The sequence below is a fragment of the Cervus canadensis genome, chromosome 2 (assembly GCF_019320065.1).
Source record: "Cervus canadensis isolate Bull #8, Minnesota chromosome 2, ASM1932006v1, whole genome shotgun sequence".
Lineage (NCBI taxonomy): Eukaryota > Metazoa > Chordata > Mammalia > Artiodactyla > Cervidae > Cervus > Cervus canadensis.
In genome coordinates, this window is record NC_057387.1 from 73,884,466 (window position 1) to 73,908,307 (window position 23,842).

The 23,842-nt window shown below is 40.6% G+C and overlaps 1 protein-coding gene across 1 annotated transcript in view; it reads right to left on the reverse strand.

The window, feature by feature from the left end:
- Positions 1 to 2,151: 2,151 nt before the first annotated feature.
- IL23R (interleukin 23 receptor) overlaps positions 2,152 to 23,842 on the reverse strand; it is a 67,191-nt gene continuing 45,500 nt past the window's right edge. Inside the window, exons 8-11 of the mRNA XM_043461017.1 lie at positions 14,468 to 14,557; positions 11,370 to 11,475; positions 6,786 to 6,876; positions 2,152 to 3,156 (exon numbers count right to left, since the gene is read on the reverse strand). Of these exons, the coding sequence (XP_043316952.1) occupies positions 2,506 to 3,156; positions 6,786 to 6,876; positions 11,370 to 11,475; positions 14,468 to 14,557 (938 nt within the window). The 3' untranslated portion in view covers positions 2,152 to 2,505. The remainder of the gene's footprint in view (positions 3,157 to 6,785; positions 6,877 to 11,369; positions 11,476 to 14,467; positions 14,558 to 23,842) is intronic.

The window sequence follows — 23,842 nt, forward strand, 5'->3', positions numbered from 1 at the left end:
CTTGTTGAATAAAAGAATCAAAGAAAGAAAACCCTTTTTTGTTGATCAAGTTTGCATGGTGATGAATCAGTTAAGTTTTTCTCTGAGTTGGGACAATGGCAGGCACATTGCTTTGGTTGTAAGTATAGCCTCCATTTTTAGTCTGTTGGGACCAACAAGGTCAGTGGCATGGATGGAACTAGAAGTGTCTCCTCTGTGCTAAATATGATTTGGGTGTGGGGAGGATGCTGTAACAAGAGAAAGCAGCTCCTTGCTGTTCCAGGGGGGCAAGAAGGAGATGTCGTAAAGGAGGCACTGACTGCGTTAAAAGCAAACACAGACGATCTAATAATGCTTCAATCCTTTAAACTTGACAAAAGCTTTTTTGATGTGTGGCAGGTTACACTTATACTGAAATATAATTTGAAAATATTCTTCACTTGTTAACAGATGTCTTCATCAGATTGGTAAACATCAAAGATTCATCTTGGTCTTTTGTTATCTCTATCTCAAATACTACCTGCATCTTTGCTTCATTATATTCTCCCTTTAGGTAAGAATAAGGCAAAAGCACATGATCATTTACAAGTCAAGATACTTAGTATTAGCATTTTGTTAGTGATTTAAAATATACAGCTTTCTGAATATATAAAATACAACAAATATATACATATTTTAGGACAAATAGAATAGAATTTCACAGTAGAAGATACATTTTTTTTTTTTTACACTAACAGTAATGTTCATTTTGGAGCACAATGGCTTTAGTAAGTGATATAAAGTAAAATAAAGAGGACTGTCCAAAAAAAAAAAGCCAAAAAAATGAATTGTGATAAATTATATGTTGGACATTAGCAGTTTTCATAAATAGAATGACGAATGACCAAATGATTTATCATCCAAAGGGATGCTTCTGGGAAGGAAAGGGCACACTGGCCACAATTAACAAAAGCCAGGATAAACCAGGATATTTGGTCATCCTCCTCATGGGGACATCTAATGACAAAACTACTTTGGGTTTTTTTTTTTTTTCAAAAGCCAATACAAAACAAACTAGCTTGCTCAATATGCTGAACACTGGTCCTTTTTTGATTAACTGCTTTGGTACAGTAAAATTAAGGAGAAGGCAATAGCAACCCACTCCAGTACTCTTACCTGGAAATTCTCATGGACGGAGGAGCCTCAAGGGCTACAGTCCATGGGGTCACTAAGAGTCGGACACAACTGAGTGACTTCACTTTCACTTTTCACTTTCATGCATTGGAGAAGGAAATGGCAACCCATTCCAGTGTTCTTGCCTGGAGAATCCCAGGGACAGGAGAGCCTGGTGGACTGCCATCTATGGGGTCGCAAGGGTCGGACACGACTGAAGCGACTTAGCAGCAGCAGCACAGTAGAATTAAACTATTTAATCTGAATATAAATTATCATTGACAACTGTTAGAAGAGGAAGAGAAGTTCAATCGGTAATCTGCTCAATTTTCAAATGGCTGTGATCATTAGAAAAAATTTCCCCTTGATGTAAAAATTAACCATAATAGAAAAGTCTGCTGGGTACCATTTCTCAGCTTAAAAATATGCATTTTGTGTTTTTACGATTACCCACTTCCAGTGTTGACCTGGTTGGCAGAAAGCTCACCGCCAGCCCCAGCCCTTATTGGCTGTGTTCATCAGGAGTCCTGTGTTGAGAGGATTCTGAGGTCACCTTAGGGCCAGCAGTAAGGCATGTGGTGATGTCTTAATGGTGTTTATAGGAGACATGGACTATGGGGCAGTGACAGGTGTGGCAAGTATTGCCATCCCAGATTTGGAAACACACCTGTTTTTACAATAATTTTCTGCCAGACATCCAATACAAAAGAAATAATCACACCTTGTTGATCCTGCTTCTTCTACCTGAATAAGTCTATTACAGTGTAATTAGCATATCAGCTACACCACAGAAGAATGTCGTCACTCTTAACTAGAACGAAGACAACCACCTCATGATTTCCACACATCACTGTTTACAACTCTCTCACTTCAAAATCAAAACAAGGAAGATCACATTCTTAATACCTGAATAGAAAGTAGTAGGAAAAAAAATGACAACACAGTAAATATGTAATTAATTGTTCCTCTGTTTCCATCCCTTACTTGTTTTGTTGTTTGTGGGCTATATTTTTATCTACTAAGTAATAAAATGAAAGTTAAAGGTGTTTTTCCTCTTGTAAGCAAATACTAATAGTTCGATTTTAAAAAACTATTTTCAGCATTTATTTCATTACCATGTATTTTGCATTATTTATCCTTCATACAGAGAGATCTGTTTAGTGCCTTGCAATAAGGAAAAATTTTAAAAGATATAGTTGAAACATTTTTTAAAATATAGAAGTCTTCTCTAATATTTCTGCTGCTTTTGTGGCCATGAAGTATGTTTCATCTTTGAATCTTGATTCTCTAATAAGAAAAAATTGGGCAGAATTAAATCTGTGTTGAGAGAGAGAGCCCTCTTCAGATTGCAAGGCAGCTTTTGACTACACAAATCTACTTTTCTGAGAATGAAATCCTATTGAAGTGGCTTTCCAAAATATTTTGTGGAAAGTAAGAATCAATAGATGGCAACTCTTTGTTCATGCTCCCCAAACAGGAGACAAATTCATCAGGCAGCAGGGTTTGTTCTGGAATAGTTTCATTCAGTAATGCATCTTCCAGAAGCATGGCAGTTTCCCCCTCTATTGAGTTTTGCATGTCCGGAGGACTGCATTCTCCTTGATTTAAAATGAGGCTTAATCCTTCAAGAAATAGTGTGTTACTTAGTGAATTTGTACTTGAGACAGAAAAAGCAAAATCAGGATATTTTTTAAACCTGGCATTGTTTCCCATGTTTAAGGAGTCAGCTGGTAGTTCCAGAGTTGAGGAAGCTGTTTCATCATCATTGCTGAGATGGTTTCCCTCAGGGAGAAAACTTGAAATCTGGGGTTTATACCCAGTGTTGAGATCAGGAATATATACAACTGTAGTGTTGGTGAGTAGTGACTTCTCCAGGCTCTCTTTTCTCTCCAGGCATCCTGTATTGTTTTCTTTCTTGTAGCCCATGGATTTTTCTTCTGGGAGAATGATTTCTATCTCTGTAATCACCGGATCAACATATAGGACCTGTTCACTGGAATTGTTATTCATAAATTCATTTTTTTCCTAGGAAGGAAAGACACTTTTAGTTTACAAAAGACATTTAAAGGAGCAAACTGGATAAATAAGGACTAGAATTTTGCTCTCCCTCAACTTTCCTTTCCCCCTCGCTTTTCTTCATAGTGTTTCTCTTCCCATATGAATTTCTACTTTTGTCTTGTTATTCTGCTCCATTCCAGAGGTTTGTTAAATTCTCCCAAGAAGGAATTGAAGGAAAGAAGTAATAAAAATAATCCATGCTGTAAGCACATGTCTTTATTTATGAATTTTTAAAGAGAAAGAAGCCTTTTGCTTGTTAACTTGCATATTATCTCAGTGCCTTTTAAAATTTTGGAATATTTTGTAATATTGTAGAGCTTTACTAGAAGAAAATACTTTGTTGCTTAAATAAAAGCCACCTGATATGAAGAACTGACTCATTTGAAAAGACCCTGATGCTGGGAAAGATTGAAGGCAGGAGTAGAAGGAGACAACAGAGGATGAGATGGTTGGATGGCATCATCAACTCAATGGACATGAGTCTGAGTAAACTCCAGGAGTTGGCAATGGACAGGGAGGCCTGGCGTGCTGCAGTCCATGGGGTCGCAAAGTTTTAGACATGACTGAGTGACTGAACTGAACTGAAAAGGGCACAGAGAATCCTGTTTTGCTTCCATTTGAGAATAAAGTTGTGGTAAATGCTTTGGGTTGTGGCTCCAAAGGTGGGCAGCTGCTCACAATTCAGACATGTCTGTGGTGATCAGTCAGGAGGGTGAGTGAAGAAAGTTTTTATTTGTATAAAAGCCTGATGACTTTTCTGGTAAGAGAAGGGCTCATGGCCTTTCACCTGTTGGCTGGCTTCCCAGGACAAGTAACTCCCACCAAACACAGTTATAAAATCACAGATGCCCGCTATGATGGAATGTTTGAGTCCTTCCAAAATTCATATATTGAAACCCTGTGATCATATTAGGAGATGGGACCTTTGGGAGGTAATTAGGTCATGAGAGTAGAGCCCTCATAAATAGGATTGGTGTTCTCATAAGAAGAGACACAAGAAAGCCGATCTCTCAGACTGCCATCTGAGGATATAGCAAGAAGTCAGCCATCTGTAAGAGAGCTCTCACTAGGAACCACATCTGCTTGATCTTGGACTTCCCACTTAAGCTGCCCAGTCTGTGGTATTCTATGGAGCAGCCTGAACTGACTAGACTACCACCTCTTAGTCTTTTGGCAGAAAGCAAAACCTCATCTGAAGAAAACCCTAAGGTTTATTTCTAATTTATTTCTAATTCCAAGAGCTCAGGATGGGAAGGAAGTTTGGCAAAAGGAAGACCTTGAATAAAGCAGGGTGAAATATCATTCAAATTTTTTCAACTCAGCCTCCCCCAGGCCTTTGCTAGGTTTGTGTTGGGAAGGGCAGACATATAGTCATGGATCAGATGTAGTCAAAGGAACCAAGAGTAAGGGGGTGTTTTCCCCTCTTCAGGTTGGCAGCTGAATGGAGAAGTACATAGGGGACAGACCACAGTGAAGGACACAAAGGAAGAGGAGAATCTGATCACAGTGAGGTCAGGGACAATTGTCTGAGTCACAGAATGTTCCTAGTTCCCCAGGATAACTTGTGGGGGGACAAGACAGAGTGACTCAGTGGAATGAATATCAAGACCACAGTATTTATCAGCTACTGTTTACTGACTGTGTACTTGCCCTTCAGCCAGTTGTTAACTACTTTATTCTATGTATGGGTTCAGTTATTCTAGACCACCCCTCCACTATGTACAACATTACCTCCTTTAGAGTCAACCATGTCCACACTCTTTCCTTTAAGTATCCAGTGACAAGGATCCCTCCTCCTGCTCATGGTAGGCCTTTCCTCCTCAAGCCTTCATAGTCTTACTTGATCAATCCTCGCCCCCTCTCTGCCACCCCATACTAGTCCTCTCAAGCCCACCCAATTTAGTACAAATACAATTCTGAGTCCATACTGCTCTGAAGCTATTGTTATACATAGGTTGCATCAGTACCATCAGTACTGAGAGCATTTGACCATGTGTCAGCATAGCCCCTTTCTTACTTCTCTTCCAGTCTACACTCATCAAAAGATGTCTCCATGCCCATTCCCACTTCCTTATCTTCTATTCACTTCTAACTGAACCTCTGGACAGACCACCGGTGACCTGCTCTTTGTCATATTCCATAGGCACATTACACTCCTTATAAGCCCTCTACAAAGTCAGCACCGAGGACCCTTGCTTAATGACACTTTGCCCACCCCTCACAATGCTAATTTCTCATAGTAGTTTTCAAACCCTTAACAGTGTTCTCAACAATGGCCGTGTAGTGGATTCACATGGGAAACTTTGAAGATGCTGACACCTGGGCCTCCCCACGTCAGCCCTCCCCCCAAAGATCCTGGATTGTGGCCTGGGAATCAGGATTCTAAAATGCAATCAAGGCTGAGAACTGTTGTCTTAAGGACTTATCTGGGGCTCTGAAAGGAGTTGATTAGTGGGCTCACTAGATCTCCAGATAGAGCCACTTCTACTTGTTTTGCAAATACTTGTCTACTTCAACATCATTTGAACAAAGGATCCCTAGGCTAAAAATAAACTTAAGCTTGAAAACTGTTGGTTGGCAGAATGAAGTCTGAGTTCCATAACAAGGCCTCCTGTTCCCTGATCCCACTCTATGTGCGGTGCTTAGTCACTTTAGTCATGTCTGACTCCGTGCGACCACTCTGCATTCCCCCATTATTCCAGCCACTCCTCACATCAGATGTTTCCACAAAGCCACACCCAGCAGGCTCTTCTCACCTCTGTACCTTTGCTCATGTAGCCTCTCTATTTTGAATGTTCTCTGTCTCTCCTGAGCAGTTCCTTCCCATCTCTTAATATATTTCCTCTACACTCTCATCAGGTTTGGTCTCATTTCTTTCACTATACTACGTTGCTGCATTTCAATGCTTAGATGATGTGTCTGTCCAACCAACTGAGTTTTGAGCCCCTCGACAGCCAGGCCAGAGAGCCAGAAAGTGTAAGAGCACACATAGCAGATTCTTCCCGCTCCTCCATAACCAGCAGCTGCTCCTTCAAAACCTGCAAGATCCCCTATTGCCTCAGGGTCTTCCTGGGACAGCCTTCTATTCTTTGCTGAACTGGAGACCCGGCCTACCCCTGGTGACACCATCTGCCACGATCTCCTCACATCCATCTTCTCAAATTCCACTGGGTCTCAGGGGCAAAGTAGTGTCTTCCTTGGGCTCCACCTGCTTCTCCAAGTCATGTAAAACAGAAGCCCCTTTGTATCTCTGAGGCTCCTTCTATTGAGATTTTCTTCCCTGTTTCTTCAGTCTCTGGGGACACCTACCAATTATTTGGCCACCAAGTGGCTCTGGCACCTGGCTTACAATCTTATTCTTCTCTTTTGAATGGCATTGCTTCTCTTTTCCATCTCTTTTTTCTTCCCCTAATCCATTCTCTCATCTCTCTTAAGTATGATCTGAAATATGTAAAATTTTATTTCTGCATATGTTTATACAGTTGTGCAAATATGTACACACATTTATTTATTTGAATGGAAATTCTACTTTAACTATTGGACTGCGCTGTTGGTCTCAGCTGCCGTTTAGTTTGTACTTAATGGTGTTTGGTTACCTGAAGTATTTCCACAGCTTTACTGTTTTCCATATTAGGAATATCTTCATAGAGACACTTTGGTATTAGCAATAAGATTCTTCTTTTAATTCTAAAAAACAAAAAAATGACACATTATAATAAGTATCTTACTTGAGGACTGGTGCAGGCAATCATCTTGGAGATTAGGAAATAAACTAGAATAGAATGCATAATAAAAATTAAAATTTCCAATGCACGAACTAAGATTTCCATCTTCTTAAAAGTTATGTGGGAAGTTAATTCAGTATCTTTTCAGATTTTCCTCTTCTCCATATTGCTCTGCCTCTAAGGAGTGGGAACATTCCAAAACACTCACGCTAGATTCAAGATAAGCAGGAGAGCCACCCGGGAAGTGAAACTAGACATGCGTTAAATATGGCAAACCATTATAAGTGGAGACGTTAGTGTGGAAACGTTTGTAAAACTTAAGGGATAAATGTAAACTTTCCAAGGGGAGCATAACCATAAAGAAATATTAAAGAGGAGAATGTCATACAAGAAAACTGTAATATGTGAGCTCCTCTAATTGTAAATAATTGTAAATAAGGTTGAGAGAGTGGTAGCCACTAACTTTCCTTATAAGGTCGGAGTAGGAGCCTGGAGAAGTTGTCTTGCGGTTGTATGGCATGTAGAGAACACCGGTTTTTACTTCAGTCGTGTTCTTATTAAGGATCTCTGGGGTTGTGTGACAGAAATAAAGAAGAGGGAGAAGCCATGAACACCCGACTTTTCCTCTGAAGCTACCCCTTGGCACTGCCACTGTGTTGAAAGCACTTTCTACATTTATGTAAACACTGATTTGAGCAAAGAGGTTGTCTCAAGAGCTTAGCTTGGGAGCTTAGAAGAGACTACAGTGAGCTCTGGCACATTATTACATGTTAACAATGCACCACACAGATCAGGCTTGCTTATCTGCTTATGCAGCTTCTGTAAGAACTTCAACTAATTAACAATCAAAATGGCTGCACAGACTTTGCTAGCTCAACTTGACCTCGAACTGTAGCATAAAAGTAGTTTCTTTACATATATTGATACAACGTTTTATGGTACAGTTTCTTCTACTATTTCATTATCCTTTAGCATACCTAAAATAAGACCAAATTGGTAAATTCATGATACTGTAGAAAAGTTTTTTAACAGCATGCTGGTACAGTGAGGAAAAGAGTATTCATTCAATATCACAGTAATCCAAGTCTATGCCGCAACCAGTAACGCTGGAGAAGCTAAAGTTGAATGGTTCTGTGAAGACCTACAAGACCGTTTAGAACTAACACCCCAAAAAGATGTCCTTTTCATTATAGGGGACTGGAATGTAAAAGTAAGAAGTCAAGAAACACCTGGAGTAACAGGAAAATTTGGCCTTGGAGTACAGAATGAAGCAGGGCAAAGGATAATAGAGTTCTGCCAAGAGAACACACTGGTCGTAGCAAACACCCTCTTCCAACAACACAAGAGAAGACTCTACACATGGACATCACCAGATGGCCAACACCAAAATCAGACTAATTATATTCTTTGCAGCCAAAGATGGAGAAGCTCTTTGCAGTCAGCAAAAACAAGACTGGGAGCTGACTGTGGCTCAGATCATGAACTCCTTATTGCCAAATTCAGACTGAAATTGAAGAAAGTGGGGAAAACCACTAGACCATTCAGGTATGACCTAAATCAAATCCCTTATGGCTATACAGTGGAAGTGAGAAATAGATTTAAGGGACTAGATCTGATAGAGTGCCTGATGAACTATGGACGGAGGTACGTGACATTGTACAGGAGACATGAATCAAGACCATTCCCAAGAAAAAGAAATGCAAAAAAGCAAAACTGCTGTCTGAGGAGGCCTTACAAATAGCTGTGAAAAGAAGAGAAGACAAAAGCAAAGGAGAAAAGGAAAGATATTCACATTTGAATGCAGAGTTCCAAAGAATAGCAAGGAGAGATAAGAAAGCCTTCCTCAGCGATCAGTGCAAAGAAATAGAGGAAAACAATAGAACAGGAAAGACTAGAGATCTCTTCAAGAAAATTAGAGATACCAAGGGAACATTTCATGCAAAGATGGGCTCAATAAAGGACAGAAATGGTATGGACCTAACAGAAGCAGAAGATATTAAGAAGAGGTGGCAAGAACACACAGAAGAACTGTACAAAAAGATCTTCACGACCCAGATAAACATGATGGTGTGATCACTCACACTCACCTAGAGCCAGACGTCCTGGAATGTGAAGTCAAGTGGCCTTAGGAAGCATCACTATGAACAAAGCTAGTGGAGGTGATGGAATTCTGGTTGAGCTATTTCAAATCCTAAAAGGTGATGCTGTGAAAGTGCTGCACTCAATGTGTCAGCAAATTTGGAAAACTCAGCAGTGGCCACAGGACTGGAAAAGGTCAGTTTTCATTCCAATCCCAAAGAAAGGCAATGCCAAAGAATACTCAAACTACCACACAATTGCACTCATCTCACACGCTAGTAAAGTAATGCTCAAAATTCTCCAAGTCAGGCTTCAGCAATACATCAACCATGAACTTCCAGATGTTCAAGCTGGTTTTAGAAAGAGCAGAGGAACCAGAGATCAAATTGCCAACATCTGTTGGATCATCGAAAAAGCAAGAGAGTTTCAGAAAAACATCTATTTCTGCTTTATTGACTACACCCAAGCCTTTGACTGTGTGGATCACAATAAACTGTGGAAAATTCTTCAGGAGATGTGAATACTGGAACACCTGACCTGCCTCTTGAGAACCTGTATGCAGGTCAGGAAGCACCAGTTAGAACTGGACATGAAACAACAGACTGGTTCCTAATAAGGAAAGGAGTACATCAAGGCTGTATATTGTCACCCTGCTTATTTAACTTATATGCAGAGTACATCATGAGAAATGCTGGGCTGGAGGAAGCACAAGCTGGAATCAAGATTGCCAGGAGAAATATCAATAACCTCAGATATGCAGATGACACCACCCTTATGGCAGAAAGTGAAGAAGAACTAAAAAGCCTCTTGATGAAAGTGAAAGAGGAGAGTGAAAAAGTAAAGCTTAACATTCAGAAAACTAAGATCATAGCATCCAGTCCCATCACTTCACGGGAAATAGATGGGGAAACAGTGGAAACAGTGGCTGACTTTATTTTGGGGGGCTCCCTGCAGGTGGTGATTGCAGCCATGAAATCGAAAGATGCTTACTCCTTGGAAGGAAAGTTATGACCAACCTAGATAGCATATTAAAAAGCAGATACATTACTTTGTCCACAAAGGTCCATCTAGTCAAGGCTGTGTTTTTTCCAGTAGTCATGTATGGATGTGAGAGTTGGACTATAAAGAAAGCTGAGTGCTGAAGAATTGATGCTTTTGAACTGTGGTGTTGGAGAAGACTCTTGAGAGTCCCTTAGACTGCAAGGAGATCCAACCAGTCCATTCTAAAGGAAACCAGTCCTGAATGTTCATTGGAAGGTCTGATGTTGAAGCTGAAACTCCAGTACTTTGGCCACCTGATGGGAAGAGCTGGCTCACTTGAAAAGACCCTGATGCTGGGAAAGATTGAAGGCAGGAGGAGAAGGGGATGACAAAGGATGAGATGGTTGGATGGCATCACTGACTCAATGGACATGAGTTTGAGTAAACTCTGGGAGTTGGTGATGGACATGGAGGCCTGGCGTGCTGCGGTCCATGGGGTTACAAAGAGTCAGACACGACTGAGCAACTGAGCTGAACTGGAGGAGAATGGGCAATGGGGCTGCTAAAACACTAACACAATTGGTATCAAAGTGATGAATTCAGACACTGCCACACTTCTCTTCAGAGTGATTCAGGGGGTTTATTTGGGTAGAACTTGAAGCAGGTTACAGCTTAACTACTGTGAAGAATCCAGGCACAATAGACAGGCTTGAGGCACATTGAGAAGACAGCATAAGGAGAGAGAGAACATGGGCTGAGATGTCAGCTGCCTCTGGACTCCTGGCTTAGTGTTTGGTGACCTTGGTTTGAGCACACTTACCCTCTCTACACCTCATCTAAGTCGTCTAAGTCACTCAGCTTTTCTGGCAGCGTCATTGCAAGGATTAAATGAATGACATTTGTAAAGAGTTTGGCATGGATAGATTCCCTGGTGCTCGGTTGGTAAAGAATCCACCTGCAAAGCAGGAGACCCTAGTCTGATTCCTGGATGGGGAAGATCCCCTGGAAAAGGGATAGGCTACCCACTCCAGTATTCTCAGACTTCTTTTGTGGCTCAGCTGGTAAAGAACCTGCCTGTAATGCGGAAGACCTGTGTTTGATCCCTGGATTGGGAAGATCCCCTGAAGAAGGGAAAGGCTACCCACTCCACTATTCTGGCCTGGAGAATTCCATGGACTCTATAGTCCATGAGGTCCCAAAGAGCTGGACACAACTGAGTGACTTTCACTTTCACTTTTTGGCATGGATGCATACTCATTAAATACTGTTCCTTTTGTTTTGTCTTTCTCTCAGGAAAAGTGTTGATGAATTTTTAAAATAAATCACATAGTTGACTACATTTTGATGGTACAAATATATGGTCTAAATGAGAAAACAAATTCAACAAAAACCTACCCAGTTCGAAGTGATCTGTTAAATATCCCAATCAAAGATAGAACTGACAGCATAACAGCAAAGAAGACCATTCCCAAGAAAAGTCCAATGTCTTGTTTCCTTTTGTCTGAAAGGAAAGAAAAATAATTTTAGCTATAATTTCCATCTTGGCTACCTGATGTGAAGAACCGACTCGTTGGAAAAGACCCTGATGCTAGGAAAGATTGAAGGCAGGAGGAGAAGGGGGCGACAGAGGATAAGATGGTTGGATGACATCATTGACTCAATGGACATGAGTTTGAGCAGACTCCTGGAGATGGTGAGGGACAGGGAGGCCTGGCATGCTGCAGTCCGTGAGGTCACAAAGAGTCAGACACGATTGAACAACAACATGTGATACCAGAATCACTGTTCTCTCTATTCTGCTCCAAGTGAAGGTCATTGATCTCAAAGGAAACAGGAAGATGACATAAAATTAACCTTTACCTTGGGCTGTAAAGTGACTGCCATTCCAAACTGCACAACAATGTCTTTTGTTTGAGAAGATTGGGTTGCATGGATCTGAGGCCAGTGGGTTTCCAGAATTGAGTCTCTGGCAAATGTGGTCAGTGTTAGACATTTTTTATGAGTTTGTGCTTGCATATTTTATATTAAAAAAAGTGTAGTGATGAACCTCATTTGGTTTGTCTGACACAAGTGAGAATTCCCAATTGCTTGTGACAGAGGCTAAAGCTGGCCACAATCACAACTGAGGATTTTTTTGGTTTGTTTAACCTTTTGTACAAGACAGAAGTTATGTACAGTTTGTCACCATTCTTCAAAATTTACTGTTCATAAATTTCTTCCTGCTGAAAAAGGGCACTCTACTTAGAACAATATATAAGAGTGAAATTCAAATTGTCATATATTTTGCACTGATATTTTATTTTAAAAACAATGCTTCTTTTGAATTTTGAAGTAGAATTAATCACCTGCATCTTTAAATAAATAATATATTCAACATGTGTTACCTGCCAGGCTCATCACATTTTCTCCCTGCTGCTGCTGCTGCTAAGTCACTTCAGTCATGTCCGACCCTGTGCGACCCCATAGGCGGCAGCCCACCAGGCTCCCCCGTCCCTGAGATTCTCTAGGCAAGAACACTGGAGTGGGTTGCCATTTCCTTCTCCAATGCATGAAAGTGAAAAGTGAGAGTGAAGTTGCTCAGTCGTGTCTGACTCTTAGCGACCCCATGGACTGCAGCCCACCAGGCCCCTCCATCCGTGGGATTTTGCAGGCAAGAGTACAAGAGTGGGTTGCCATTGCCTTCTCCGCATTTTCTCCCTAGTACATGAAAAACCCTATCTTCTGTTTTCAAATGTAGACCGTAATTGAGACATGATTTGTCACATGGGAGTTGTATCTAAGCCATGCTATATATGGTCTCCTTCCATCTTCCTTCCTCCCTGTGACAAATGTTTATCAGATACTTACTACGTGACAGGCACTGAATTGGCCCTACCCTAGTTGTTTCCCAGCTGCACCTAACATACACCTGGGGGTCTCCAGGCTGTCCAGCCCCTCTGCTAAAGCCAGCTGGTGGGCTGGGGTCAATGTGGCTTAGTTCACTCCTAGTCCCTCTGGGGTATGGAGTTAGTGTTTTCCTAGGACTGAAATACTATTGCTGAGAATTTCAAGCCACTAATGGGAGGACTGCCCGCCAGATATTAGAGCCTAGAAGATGATGGAGAATCCCTAAGTTAACATGGGATCAGGTAAAGAGGTGTGAGGAGTAGAGCAGAGTGACCAAAAGTACAAGCCGAGATACCTGGGTTTCAATTAGATGCTGCCATTTATCAGCTCTGTAACCTCAGAGCGTAATAATGAACTTGCCAAAGCTCAAGTTTCCTCTTCTATAAAATGCTTTCTACCTATTAGAGCAGCCGTGAGTTCCTAGCCTCCACAGTTCTCACAGCAATATCAAGGTGCTGATCTGTGTGCTAAGTCTCTGCTAAGTCACTTCAGTCGTGTCTGACTCTGTGTGACCCAATAGGCGGCAGCCCACCAGGCTCCCCCGTCCCTGGGATTCTCCAGGCAAGAATACTGGAGTGGGTTGCCATTTCCTTCTCCAATGCATGAAAGTGAAAAATGAAAGTGAAGTCGCTCAGTCGTGTCCGACTCTTAGCGACCCCATGGACTGCAGCCTACCAGGCTCCTCCATCCATGGGATTTTCCAGGCAAGGGTACTGGAGTGGATTGCCATTGCCTTCTCCGCTGATCTGTGTAGGCATCTGTAATTAGGGATATTTACTGAACCTAAGCACTTGGCTCATAATTGATTCACATAATACAAAATTTAGAGTACCCTTACATTGCTTCATCTTTATAACGCTTACTACCACCTTATTTTTCTTATTTGGTTTGTCGTCTACCTCCCCCCAACACACATTCATCTATCTAGAAGAGAAACTTCATGAAGACAGGGGCTTTGTTTGTCTTTTTCACTGCTGATCCCCCAGTACTCAAAATAGTGACTGGCACATAGAATATGTGCCTGGCGACACAGAATATTTTTGAATAAATAAACAAAAGTCCAAAGAACATCAATATCACCTGCAAAAGTTTTTATACTATACCTGCCAGATTTCTATGCAAGGACATAAATGCTACACAACCTGATCTCATATCTTTTTATGCCTAAAACATTTTGGTTTGCTTATCAATGGAAAATACCTAGTCATACTAACAAATAAAATGGAAGCTGGTTTGTGTAAGAGAAAGAGCAGAATAGACTTCAGGATTTGAAAAACCGGATTTGAATTTTAGTCCAAACAAGTTCCTCAGTGTCTCTGAGTTCCAGTTTTCCCATCTGTAAAACAGACTCAACGCTTAGCTCAAGAAGTTATTTTGAAGATTGAAAAAGATGAAGTACATGAAACTTTTAGCACAAGGTAAACACTTAAATAATGATATTTTTTAGGAAGAATTTTTGAGGTCTTGAGGCCCAGCACCAATTGAAATGAACATGTTTCTAACCCAGAGGAAACGCTGGCAGAATCTACTTAAAACACTCCTTAAATTCAATTTTGAGCATATTTTTGTTGGTTATTTTCCTATGTAAATCATGTGGCATATCTTACCAGAAGTAAGGTGTTTTTTAAAGATGGAAGCAATTAGAAGTCCAGAATTCTGAGTATCATGTTGGAATGATTTCATTGTGACCTGAGGACCTTAAACAAAAAGAAAATAGTGTTAGCTTTTCATTCTTTGCACTCAGGTTACCCAGTTTCCTGTGAGTCTCTTTACATGTTTGGAGATGAATAAAGTAAACCAGTAACTTTAATAGACTGGAAAGATGGAGTAAAAGCCTTCTAGTGTGTGTGTCTTTTCTTCCTTTTATTAAATTGGATAAACCCCAAAGGAGGAAACATTCAAAGGACGATAAAAACTACCTGGAGTTTGTAAGATTTCAAGATGTGTCCACTCATTTCATGAGACTTCTAGGCAACAAATACCAAGGAGCTTTATTTCATTCACTGAGCCAGAAGAAAATGCACAACCGGTCTCTACTTGATTCCTTCCAATAGGTGATGCAATAAGGTTTAGGTTTCCTTAAGCACCTCCAAGATGTGACACTTTTGCTTTGCATAATCTTCAAGATGCTGTTGGCAAACAGCATCTTGGCTCCATATAAGAAGCCCAGTTTTAATAGTAGCAAATGAAGAAACAGACAAAGGATTAATCTCAAAAACATACAAGCAACTCCAGCAGCTCAATTCCAGAAAAATAAATGACCCAATCAAAAATGGGCCAAAGATCTAAACAGACATTTCTCCAAAGAAGACATACAGATGGCTAACAAACACATGAAAAGATGCTCAACATCACTCATTATCAGAGAAATGCAAATCAAAACCACAATGAGGTACCATTACACGCCAATCAGAATGGCTGCTATCCAAAAGTCTACAAGCAATAAATGCTGGAGAGGGTGTGGAGAAAAGGGAACCCTCTTACACTGTTGATGGGAATGCAAACTAGTACAGCCGCTATGGAAAACAGTGTGGAGATTTCTTAAAAAACTGGAAATCGAACTGCCATATGACCCAGCAATCCCACTCCTGGGCATACACACTGAGGAAACCAGATCTGAAAGAGACACGTGCACCCCAATGTTCATCGCAGCACTGTTTATAATAGCCAGGACATGGAAGCAACCTAGATGCCCATCAGCAGATGAATGGATAAGGAAGTTGTGGTACACATACACTATGGAATATTACTCAGCCATTAAAAAGAATTCATTTGAATCAGTTCTAATGAGATGGATGAAACTGGAGCCCATTATACAGAGTGAAGTAAGCCAGAAAGATTAAGACCAATACAATATACTAATGCATATATATGGAATTTAAAAAGATGATAACAATAACCCTACATGCAAAACAGAAAAAGAGACACAGATGTACAGAACAGACTTTTAGACTCTGTGGGAGAAGGCGAGGGTGGGATGTTCTGAGAGAATAGCATTGAAACAAGTATACTATCAAGGATGAAACAGATCACCATCCCAGGTTGGATGCATGAGACAAGTGCTCAGGGCTGGTGCACTGGGAGGACCCAGAGGGATGGGATGGAGAGGGAGGCGGAAGAGGGGATCGGGAAGGGGAACACATGTAAATCCATGGCTGACTCATGTCAATGTATGACAAAAACCACTACAATATTGTAAAATAATTAGCCTCCAACTAATAAATATAAATGGAAAAAAATAAAAAGAGAAGAAGCCCAGTTTTGATTAGCAGACACTTTGAGGTTATAACATAAGGTTGGAATGCTATTCATGACTTCCCTCTGCTCCTTCCCTGCTGGCAAGGATCCTGGCCAGCCCTGTCTACTCATAAAGGCTCTCAGAACACTGCTAATGAAAGCTTCTGACCAGGGTGGGGTCATCTAGCTTCTTTGATAGCTAACTCATTTTCAGTCTGAACTCAAGAGTCCTGGAACTTCCTCACCCACCTCCTCCCTCCTGATAATTAAAAGCTGCCTGAGGTGATTTCAAGGACATGATTCTCCCAGTTGATGGAAGATGTTCCTAAAAGTGGTTCTAAGCTCTGAATCCCCAAGAGGGTCTCAAACCCTGTGTATTCAGTCATTCTGATTTTAGTGTTCAAATTCTTCTTTTAAAAGAATTACAGTGGGGGTCAGGGAGAGATCACAACTTGAGATGCTTTAACTGCTACAGGGATATCACAGGCTTTGTGGCTGGGGCAACTCTCTTTGACAAAAATATCACAGAGTTCCAATACAAAATGTCCCTATGGGTCTTTGGAAATGATTATAAAAGGCTCATCTGGTTGCAAACACAAGCTCAACTGAAGAGGAGTCTTCTAAGAACCATGGGTAGGGATTTTAGGAGATGAAAACATCAGAAAAGCCAAAAGTTCTTCCTTGTGTTTTTATCTTGCTTCTCCACAGCAAGAGGGAAATGTTTCACTCTGAACTGTGCATGCTGTATGCTCAGTCGCTTCCGTCGTGTCTGACTCTGTGCGACCCTATGGACTGTAGCCCGCCAGGCTCCTCTGTCCATTGGATTCTCCAGGCAAGAAAACTGGAGTAGATTGACGTGTCCTCCTGCAGGTGATCTTCCCAACCCAAGGATCGAACTGTCATCTTTTTATGTCTCCTGCATCGGCAGGCGGGTTCTTTACCACTAGTGCCACTTGGGAAGCCCTACTCTGAATTGTGACAAATCAGAAACCCTTTTTGGCTCCTCAGTGTTTCTGTAAATCTCTTTTTTCCCCAAGCGTGTGATTCCATCACCAGTGGCCAACAGCCAAGATTATTCATCTAATTTTAAGAAAAATATTACATTAAAATGTAATACAACTTTCAGTTTGGCAGAATCATAGGTTTATAGCATATGTTGCTGGATTATTTTGTTCTCACTTTTATTATTTTTGAATTAGCATTTTATTTAAAAATAATATATAGTGTTGTTAGCTTTTAAACACAGGTTAATATAATTCTGCTGCATAAACTACAGGTGGTTATTTGGCAATGAAACATCAGTTATTAATTTGCATCACATAAGAATAATTTTCATATCTGACTTGGGCTTTATTAGCCCTAATAGAGAAGAAAAATAATATCCTTTAGAGTCTTTTGTTATCATAATTTCAAATTGACCAGGTTAGATTAATGAAGCTATTTAAAAGACGTGCTTAGTTGTGAGAAGGTAATTTCATAAAGAATCATGTATCTGAAGTAAGACAATTTATAAGCAAAATTATCAGAGAAGAAATGGAGTCAGTGATAAAAATTTTTAAGCATGGGACTAAAATGAAGCCATGTAGACTATATTCTTCACGGCATACTGCCACCAAGTGGCTAGGTCATTTCTTTTTAAATCACACATAATATTTTTCATTATAAAAGCAATAACTATAAAAAGAGAAAATAATTTTAAAAGAAAAATAAAACAGAAGGGAAAAAAAAGCCCTAACCCCATCCCCTTAATCCACCTTCCATGACTAAAAACATTGTTTATATCAACTCTAATGATCAGTGTATTGCCTAAAACGCTGGAAAAAATCTCACAGTATTTTTGTTATTTGTTTAATGTCTGTGGTATTGTCTGTAAAGAGACAATTCTGTCTCTGCAGCATAATATTAAATTATGCTTATTACTCTCACAGCACATATTTGAGTAAACTCAGAAACCCCAAATCATCTCTAATTTGGTAAGAATTTTTATATAATTTATACACACTGACATTGGACACTAGAGTTAGTCTTAACAGAAGGGAACGTGTTTATAGGGAGTCTAGAATTTTTTTTTTAAAAGATGCAGTTTCTTATTCTTGGACAAAACTAGAAGCATAACTGCATTCTTTGGTCCACTGAATACCAGCTTAATTTAATCAGATCTACTCAAAAGGAATTAACTTTTGCAATAATGTATTCCATCTGTGTCTTACGGATAATGTCAAACTAGTCTCCTCAGCCTTTTCCTCCACGTCTACCATGGGGCAAAATGTGCTTTGTTATTCTTTTAAAGTGATGATTTATTGAGTACTAATTACTTTCCAGATAGTGTACTAGACTTTACATGCTTTCTCATTTAATCCTTATAACAACCCAATCAGGTAGATAATACTGATGTCCTCATTTAAAGATGAGGTAACAAAAGCATAATAAGGATAAATGACATGTCCAAAGTCACCTAGGCAGCGATCCAAGAGTAAAAATTCCTACCTGGTTCTGGCATGTGATTTATGCTGGTCGCTGGCTCCATTAATTAACAATCTCCCTTTTCTATCAGGATGGCTGCAGGTGGGGCAGCTGAGCCAGCCCAGCAAGCAGAGCTCGCCTGTTGATACTTAGCCGTTGTCCCTGGGAGCTGGCCAGTGTGTTAGAGCTGCCTGGCCTTGTAGGGCTCAGGACGCATCTCAATGGCCTATGGTTGGACTAACCCACTGAGCACTGATTCTTAGACTCTTCCAGCCTTGAGTTATTTTCTTCTGAATATCAACTATTTTATACAAGCTATGGTGGCTCAAACGGTAAAGAATCTGCCTGGAATGCAGGAACTGCTGCTGGGGCTGCTAAGTCGCTGCAGTCGTGTCCAACTCTGTGCGACCCCATAGACGGCACCACCAGGCTCCCCCGTCCCTGGGATTCACCAGGCAAGAACACTGGAGTGGGTTGCTATTTCCTTCTCCAGTGCTTGAAAGTGAAAAGTGAGAGTGAAGTCGCTCAGTCATGTCCGACTCTTAGTGACCCCATGGACTGCAGCCTGCCAGGCTCCTCCATCCGTGGGATTTTCCAGGCAAGAGTACTGGAGTGGGTTGCCATTTCCTTCTCCGGCAATGCAGGAGACCCAGGTTTAATTCCTGAGTCAGAAAGATCCCCTGGAGAAGGGAATGGCCTCCAGTATTTCTGCCTAGAGAATTCCATGGACTGGGGAGCCTGGAGGCCCACAGTCCAAGTGGTTGCAAAGAGTCGGACACGACTCAGCAAGTAACATACACACATGCTAACTATAGGATGCTTGAAAAAGATAGAAGAGTATGAAAAATAAAATACAATTTTGTATTTGTTCAAAAACTAGAAACAATCATTTTTTTATATCTGTTAACAGTCTTTGGTGTATATCTATGCCCTGGTGGAGATCATGCTCTTTACTAAATGTTGTGTCTGGGTTTTTTTTGTTCAATACTACATCATGAACATTTAAAAGTTTTATCAAAACTTGTTCACAATCAAACTACTGGCAATTAAATATTTCATCATGTTTACACTGTGTTTATTCTCTCACTCTCCCATTGAGAAACCGTATAGCTTGGTGATTTCAAATAACAGCTTTGGATTTAGATGAAACTGTTCAAATCCCGGCTCCATCATCTGAAGTTGCATGGCCCTGGGCAAATTGCTTAACTGCTTTGTGACTCAGTTTCTTCATTTGTCAAATTAGATAATAATAATAATGCTTCATTGTGAGGTTTAATGAGATAGTTCATACAAAGTGCTTAGTACCATGGCTTATACAAATTAAAAGCTTAGTAAGCATTAGCTATTGCTATTATTGGACTTTTAGATTGTTTCCAAATTCTTAGTTTATAATTAGCTTTTAAATAAATTTTGTGCATCAAACTTTTCGTATCTCTACTTATTTCTTAAGGCTAGATTTCTATAAGTGGAATTGTTAGGCCAAAGGGCCTAGATATTTTTAAGGCACCTTTATTTTTGTCCTTACCAGTCTTGGTGTTAGAGCCACACTAACCAAGACCTGCATCTTAGAGCTTTGACCAGAGCTGACATAGGGCCCTTTCTAGACCTTTCCTTCCAAAGTTTCTAGGTATTTTAGTAAGAGAAGTCATACTTAAGGTGTGTTTTTCAAGTTAGTGAAGGTTTTTTTCCCGTTTTGTTTTTCTTAAAACATAAGCATCTCCTTTTGATTTCTTTCTTTTTATTCTCCTTGTTCTAATATTCTCAACTGTTTCACAGCATTTACATGCTATCTTCCTAGGCCAGTTTAGTTTTATGGTTGGAATTCAACATTATTTGGGCCAAGGGTAAAGATTTGACTATAGTCCATGTCAGATGGCAAAGAAAAAGACAGTAGGCAGAACTATCAAATAGGCACCAGAAGCTCTGGGCAGAGAAAAGGATACGTCAGAATAAACTTTTTACCACGCCTTGAAAAACAAGTCGAACAATGAATCATTTCATGAGTTACCATGTCATCCTCGTATATTAAGGATAGGAGGTCATGCCTAGACATATTCAAGGGATTATCTTCATGCTTATATCCCCTACATTTGAGGGAGAAGGTAAGAAATCTGTGTATGGCAGTTGTATCATTAAAGAGAAAGGATAAGAGAAGGAAAAGGTAAAAAACGGCAGCCACCTAGACATTTTCTTGAGTGATATGGATCTAACAGAGGTGAGGATCTGATATGAAAGTGTAGCAAACTCTGTGTGCAAGCATGGACAGCTTCCAATTTTACCTAGTGGTTCAGGATTCTTCAAAGGTGCAGCCTGGCTATCAAGCCCAGCATGTACCTGTTCCTTAGTCTGAACAGTCTAGTGGACATTTGCCATTTTTCAGTTACCCAGCTGCAGGACCTACTTCTTTGTGGGCATCCTAGAGGAGGTAGGAGGTGGGTAGGGTTTCCCACTGTGGTAGCCTCAGTGGAGCAGAGAAACCCTCTGCCTACCCCATCCCACCCCCTCCCCGGCCAGCAAGTAGCTGCAAGCAGATGACCTGAGCCTCACTCATCAGATGCCCTTCTCCCCAACTCACATAGAACACATGGCTCCAGGAAATCACTTAGAATCCAATATAGATGCAGCAGCTGTGCCCAGAGTCTGGAAACAGCAGCCCCAGTGGAGTGTCTGGGGCGCAGGGAAGCAGTGGCAGTGAGCACAGTGCCAGTGCAGAGTCCTCACAAGTGTCTTCCCAGGCTGAGATTCTGGCTGTGCTTCTGGCCGCCCCCATCCCTTGCATCCTATCTGTGACATTTCACCAGCCTTTCTACCACTTTCCAGCCGTTGTTCCAATAATTAATTCCTTTTCTGCTTCAGAAAACCAGATTTTATTTCTTTTGCTTATACCCAATCACAATGAAAAATTCTGTAGTGGGTAAACATTGCAATTTTTGGTAGTGGGTGGTTAGGTGAGGAGACATGGAAGGACAAATATTGACCCCACAAAGATGTCCATGCTCTAATCCTTGGAATTTGTGGATAAATTACCTTATATGGCAAAAGGGATTTGAGATGGGGAGATCATCCTATATTCAGGAGTGAAATATCAAGGGTCTTTATAAGGAGACAGGAGGGTCAGAGTCCAAAAAAGAGATTGGCAGATGCTATGCTTCTGATTTTGAAGATGAAAAATGGGACTGCAAGCCAAGAAATGCAGACAGCCTCTAGAATCTGGAAAATGCACCGAAACTGACTCTGAGAGCCTTCAGAAGGAGCATAGTCCTGCCAGGACCTTGGTTTTGGTGCAGTGGTGCTTATTTTGGATTGCTGACCTCCAGAACTACTAGAAAATACATTTGCATTGTTTTAAGTTACTGAATTTATTCTAACTTTTAATAGAAGTGATAGGAAACTAACACAGGAGGTTATGACTTCCTCATGGAAAAGCATAATCTTTAGTCTCTATTATTTGATTGCAGACCTCAGAGAGATTGTGAAACTCTTATGAATTGTTCTTTTTTCTACAAAACCCTGGTGGTATACTAGGGACAGGACCAAAAAAAGATTAAATAAATCCAGATGAAGGATCTAAAATGATCAGTATTAAAAAAATAAAAATAAAAAAAATAAAATGATCAGTATTTCAAAGAACATTGTGTATATACGTTTAACCCAGTTTAATAACCACAAACCCACAAATTTATAATCCATCTTAATATGAATGAATCAGAAATCTCTTAATTACAAATAACAGAATTTTTGCAAAGTACACTCTGTGTGCCACTTCTAATTTGCATTATATTTATTATCACCTTTATTTGGTTCCATTGATATAGCATTTGTTTTTTCTTTTTGAGCCACTAAAATCCTGAAAAATTAATGAGAATCTTTGAGTCACGGTAATATAACCAGTGGTATTTTGTGAGAACAAAGTACAATGTGGTTTAATATCTTGCTTATACTTGCCTTCCTCTGGAGAACCTCCCAAAAAAAAAAAAAAAAAGACTATGATTTCTCTGGGAAACTTTTCTACTGCAAGTTGTAATTCAAGCAAGTTAATTAGTCATTGTGAAATGTAACTGCCCTTCCCTCAGGCCTCTGACTTGTCATTAAAGGGATTAGAGGGCCTGTACCTTTTCTTCATGACAAAAGGATCTGTATTACAACAGAACTGAAAAACATTCCTGCCTAGAAGTCCTCTTCTCACATTTTTTCACATTTCCTTCTCCAGGGGATCTTCAAGACCCAGGGATTGAACCCAGGTCTCCTGCATTGCGGGCAGACGCTTTAACCTCTGAGCCACCAGGGAAGCCCTTTTTCACATCAGTAGGAGTCAAATTAGGAAATTCATGTTCATATTTTCGGTGTTGGTTTTCTGTGTCAACAAACTATCTTTTCCCTTTTGCTGCTATTTCTGCACTGCTTAATGACTCCAGAAATTGTTGCAGTGACTATCCGGGTTGGTGGTCTAGAAGCTCCAGTTTCAGCAACCCTTGGAAGTTTTCAGAGCCTCTGTTGAAACCTCATATCCAGAGGCAGAGAGGGTCTAGGCCGAGGGGATAATATGGAACATGATGGTTCACTGGAGCCATGGTCCTGCATCCTATGCTTCTTGAGATCCTGGAGTGCTCAGGGACTGAGGAAGTGGTGGGCAGAAGGAAAAGGAGGCAGAGGTGGAACCAGATAATACTAGAGAGAATGGCCTGAGATTCTCATGTACCCACCCTTTTTTGCCCCCCAAAACCATGTTACAAAGGCAATAGCTTGGGCAATCAGTTCTGACCCTTTTTGTCCACATTTCTGGCCCACACCCTTCATGACACTTCTCCCTCTTAAAGGGTGTGTCCAACATCCAGAACACTGGTTTTTACACTGCAGAAATACCACTTGATAGATGCTGCAGAAATACCACTTAATAGATGCTGAGCGATTGTTTTTTAACTGGTACCCAAGCATTTCTAATGCAGATGATCCTCTGAGAAGCACTGCTTTCAAGACATTTTACTGAACCAAGTTCCAGCTGGAAAAACACACTGTGAATTTTCCTGTGGTGCCTTGTCTTGGGCAAGGTCACCTTTTCCACCTGTACTTTGTCCTTGTCTCAGACTGCCCTATCCTATCCCAAGGTTCCTATGATTTCATTCTCATCACTTTGACACAAACCTGCTTCCATATCTGCCAAAGTGGAAACAGTTGATAGCATCTTATGGTTCCCTCTTCTCTCATGTATTTGCATTTCATAACAAACATTAAAAGAATTAAAAGAAGCTCAGTTGGCATATTAGCTAATGTGTAGAGGAGGA